The sequence below is a fragment of the Babylonia areolata genome, chromosome 27, assembly GCF_041734735.1.
Source record: "Babylonia areolata isolate BAREFJ2019XMU chromosome 27, ASM4173473v1, whole genome shotgun sequence".
Classification (NCBI taxonomy): Eukaryota; Metazoa; Mollusca; class Gastropoda; order Neogastropoda; family Buccinidae; genus Babylonia; species Babylonia areolata.
The window spans coordinates 37,578,141-37,582,916 of NC_134902.1; the positions used below are offsets into that span (position 1 = coordinate 37,578,141).

The window sequence follows — 4,776 nt, forward strand, 5'->3', positions numbered from 1 at the left end:
GGTTTGTCTTCTGCTTCGTCTTGCTCATCGTCCTCCGCTGGATCCTCCGCCACGGGAACAGGTGCCGCGCCAAGCACGGGTCTGCCACGTGCACCGCGGGCCCCAGAGAACTGGAGGAACAGCTCCTGTCAGCCTGTAGCGGCCAGCCCGGCTGTCTGTGTCGCCACCACCGGCAGCTGTCCTTCCCCGCCCCGGAGCTGGAGGCCACGCGCTGTCCACGGCCACTCTTCACAGAACGAATCACCATCACAGGGAACTATGGACACCATCCAGAGACGGAAACTCGGCCCAGCAGTATACGGGAAATTTCAAACGTGCCCAGTGGACCCCGAGCACATAGAACTGCTCAGCAGCCTAGGTCAGCTTCCACCACCCTGGACGCTTCCAGTAACTGTGTCCAATTTTTCGATATAACTGGGGAATTGTATTCGGGCTGGCAGGATGATGTTGATGATGCTTTCCACCAGATTCTCTTCGAAGAGGAAACAGGGCAGGGCGAAACTCAACGGTCTTACCTTATGCCTGAAGAACAGGAACGTGTCTATCCTGAACACCAGCCAGCCCAGCCGCCGCCGTATAATGAAGAAGACCCCGCTTCTTTTCATGGACTGCCGTCCTGTCTTGGCTTGGTCCGTGGGTTTGCTGTGGTTGGCACGGTGCCTGCAAGTCCACCTCCCAGCTACCGTTCCAGTGTTGATGCTGACGGGGTGTCCTTGGCCAGCTCTTGCTGCAGCAGTACAGGCACAGACCCACAGCCGGCTCGGCAAGGCTCCACCCATGACCAGGCGGAGCTGGAGATGATCTTTCACGTCAGGAACCAGTGTGGACTTTTCGCCACAGATCAAAGTATGCAAACGTTTCCGGCAGAGGGGTATTTCCACACAGAGGTTCAGACTGAAGATCCGGACAGACTTCACAGCACTGTTCACTGGCTGACAGGGACGTCTCCCCCTGATTACGACAATGCACCTGACACTGATAATGTGTAGTACCTTGGAATAACAGACACGTGTACAGTAGCCCAGAATGATCCGTTGTCCAAGAAAAGAAAATGGTTCTTTCCTCTTAGTTCTGGACAGGCGCCGGGTCTTTTCACGGTCTGACACTGGCGACGGGAGTGGTCAACAACGTCGTCGGGAACGGTATTGATTATGGGGATTTTTCATGAGGAAACGACCCTTTCGCTTTCGATTTAAGCCCGAGTTCATGAGACGGGGACTATCAATTCCAGCTGATTAAAAGCTGATCCCTTTCGTCTGGAACTGGAGTTCTCACAAATCCTGCCCGACCATTTTCACGTCTTCAGCCCAATGGATAGCATGATCGAGCTCGATCATTCTTGCTAAGTACTGGCAGGTTTTTCAATATCATCAGCGCGGAAATCATAGGCGTGATGAATAAAGACATTTCTTTTTACGCCAGACGGTGATCTTACAGGGTTTACCCTGGAGACAGATTACCTCCCATCCTTAATACACGACGCCCCCAAGCCAATGTTGTCAACACTGACCACAGCGGGGGTATGGGCGAGCGCCGAGTCAGTGTTTGGTTCGATGGGGGCGGAAAAGCGGAATACTTTGATAGTTTTGGTCTTCCTCCTAAGTTGTGTCCGGACATTGAAAAGTTGATTTCAAAGGACAGTTTTACCCTGATGACATATCTCCTTGGAGCGTTGTCAAAACAACAATGCAAGCAATGCATTGAGGACGTTCCTGTCTGATTTCTAAAGTCAAGAAAAGAAAGTGGAGGATTTGAAACATCATTTTCAATTTGACATGATTTCAAAATCAATCAACAAAAATTCAGATATCGCCAGGGAGGTACTCGTATCACCTTGCGAAGGGGGAAGACATGCAAGTTCCTGACAGTTCTTAACACGTTTTCAGCGACATGCAAGTTCCTGACAGTTCTTAACACGTTTCCAGCGACATGCAAGTTCCTGACAGTTCTTAACACGTTTTCAGCGACATGCAAGTTCCTGACAGTTCTTAACACGTTTTCAGCGACATGCAAGTTCCTGACAGTTCTTAACACGTTTCCAGCGACATGCAAGTTCCTGACAGTTCTTAACACGTTTCCAGCGACATGCACGTTCCTGACAGCTCTTAACACGTTTTCAGCGACATGCACGTTCCTGACAGTTCTTAACACGTTTTCAGCAACATGCATGTTCCTGACAGTTCTTAACACGTTTTCAGCAACATGCATGTTCCTGACAGTTCTTAACACGTTTTCAGCGAAATAAACCTCTACTCACAATAGCATCCTCTCCTTCTCCTTCTCCTTCTTGTTCTTCCTCAGCTACGTGAACGGTGACAGGCTCTTCCCTTTGTGTTCCAGGAGCACGAATGTCACGTGCTCTGCTTGGAAAGAAGCACCCCCTCTCCCCCAAACCTCCCCCTGGTGCATATCAGGCGGTATTACCAGGATGAGGGGACCGATGGCGCTGAGAAGAAACTGGTGCCTGTGAAAAAAAGGGCATTGCCCGGAAGGAGGGTACATTTGAGGAGTTGACGAACAGCTGTTACTGAAATCTCATAAAAAAAGAATACGAAAGAAAAAACAGAAGGGAACAAAAACATCAAAAACAACATTCCTTTTGGCACGGTTTTTTGTTGTTGTTGTTGTTTTTAATGTTAAATGCTGATTTACGCATGCACAATTAAAGCTGTCGGTGATTAAAACCAAATCTACAGAGTAGAACTCTAAAATCACACGCGAAAAAAAAATCGTTGCAGGGATTTTTAATGCTATATTCAATATACGAGAGTGGTTTTCTTTTCCTTTTCGTTTTTTTAATAAGGAAATTGAGAATCGAGATTGATTAAAACACACGGACATAATCATAAAACCGAAATAATTCAGCTTTTTTGTTTTGTTTTTTGATTCAGTGTAATTCATCTGAAATTAAAAAAAAAAATAAAAAAAATGTACTTACCCGTTGATCCTCCGGATCTAATCCACCACCACTACCCCTACCCCCCACCCCGGGCCCCGCCGCCCCCTCCCCACTTCCCCCCAGTACTGCTCCAGACCCCACTCACGACCTTCCCCTCGACAGTCCAGGGGGGAGCTTGATTGATGTCATCCAACGCACCCCAACTCCTCCTCCTCCTCCTCCACCTCCTCCTCCTCCCAGTCCTGCTTTTGGTCCCACTCGGCTGCTCTCCTAAGTGATGAACTGCAATTCTCACCCCGTTGACCACAAATGGTTTCAGTTTCAGGAGCCGTCACTGCTTTCGGACAAATCCATATACGCCACACCACATCTGTAAGGCAGATGCCTGATAGCAGCATAACACAACGCACATGTCAGGCCTGGAGTGCATGCTGATATGTTTGTGCACCAATGAGAGTGGATTTCCTTTTACTTACTTTTGCCAGATGACAACACCTTTGTTGTCACGGGTTCTTTCTCAGTGCGCCAAGTGCGTGCTGCACACAGGACCTCGGTTGATCGTCTCATCCGAAAGACTAGACGCTCAGTTTGATTTTCCAGTCAAACTTGGGAGAAAGGGAGAGAGGGGGGATTCGAACCCACACCCTCACGGACTCGCTGTATTGGTAGCCGAGCGTCTTAACCATTCTACCACCTTTCTACCGCATATAATGATGTGTTTAAAACTGGAAGGAACAATCATCCCCTATTTGAATTCGTGTCATCGAGTCCTTCTAACGGTCCATTCTCTTCAGGTTGTGTGATGGACTGTCAACCGCCCCCACTTTTGTTTCTGTATTCAGATATAATGAAACAAAATAAAAGCAAACAGTACTCAACCGTTGGACACACATTCACATCTGAAACTGGATGGAACATTCATATTCTGTTTGAATTGATGTCGTTGATTCATTCCCGACGCTCCATTCTCTTGAGGTCATTTGATGCATTCGGTCAACCATCCCTGGGTTTTTTTTTTCTGTATTCATATTCAATCAAACAGAACAGAAACAAAATATACTTAACCGTTGAAGACCTATTATTTTGGGTTTCGAACTAGGTGAAATGTTTATCCTCTCTTTTGATCCATTACCTTGATTCATTCCAAAGCAATAAAAATGTACTTACCTGTTGAATACATATTTGCGTTTTGAGCTGGAAGGAATATTCATCCCCTATTTGAACTGATGTCGGTGATTCAATCCAGCGGTCCGTTCTATTGAGGCTGTGTGATGGACTCTTGGCAGATGTGGTAGAGCGCATATGGATTTGTCCGAACGCAGTGACGCCTCCTTGAGCTACTGAAACTGAAACTGATAGACTCTTTCACCACCCGGCCCTCGGTTATTTTTTTTCTTTCTCCTGTATTCATATACAATAAAATATACTTACGCGTTAAACACATGTGGGAGGCGCTTTCCAGGTTCTGTTTCTGTTGTTGTTTTTCTTCTTCTTTTTTTTTTCTCCCAAGTTTGGATTGTTTGTGATTAAAATTTGTATTGAAGAACCAGTGTGTGTGTGTGTGTGTGTGTGTGTGTGTGTGTGTGTGTGTGTGTGTGAGAGAGAGAGAGAGAGAGAGAGACGGGGGAGAGGGGTGGGGACGACGCTTTTAGCAGGAAATACATCGTCAACATTTAACGCAGAAACTGGAGGTAACTGCACAAAAAGTTAACTTTTGCCTGTGAAGGATAGCGTCCCTTGAACTCTGTGTAACTTGACGACAAAAAATACAACTGGGTGAGAGAAAAGAAACATATTTTTGCAATTTGTGTGTGTGTGTGTGTGTGTGTGTGTGTTGAATATTGCATGTACTACTAATAGTTATATTGTTTACTACT

At 46.6% G+C, this 4,776-nt stretch overlaps 1 protein-coding gene across 2 annotated transcripts in view; it reads left to right on the plus strand.

Moving 5' to 3' along the window:
* Positions 1 to 4,415, plus strand: part of LOC143301208 (uncharacterized) — a 15,476-nt gene extending 11,061 nt beyond the window's left edge. For both annotated transcript variants that reach the window (XM_076615330.1, XM_076615331.1), the window contains exon 4: positions 1 to 4,415. This exon is cut by the window's left edge and continues 285 nt beyond it. In XM_076615330.1, coding sequence (XP_076471445.1) covers positions 1 to 989 — 989 coding nt within the window. In that variant the 3' untranslated portion in view covers positions 990 to 4,415.
* Positions 4,416 to 4,776: the final 361 nt, after the last annotated feature.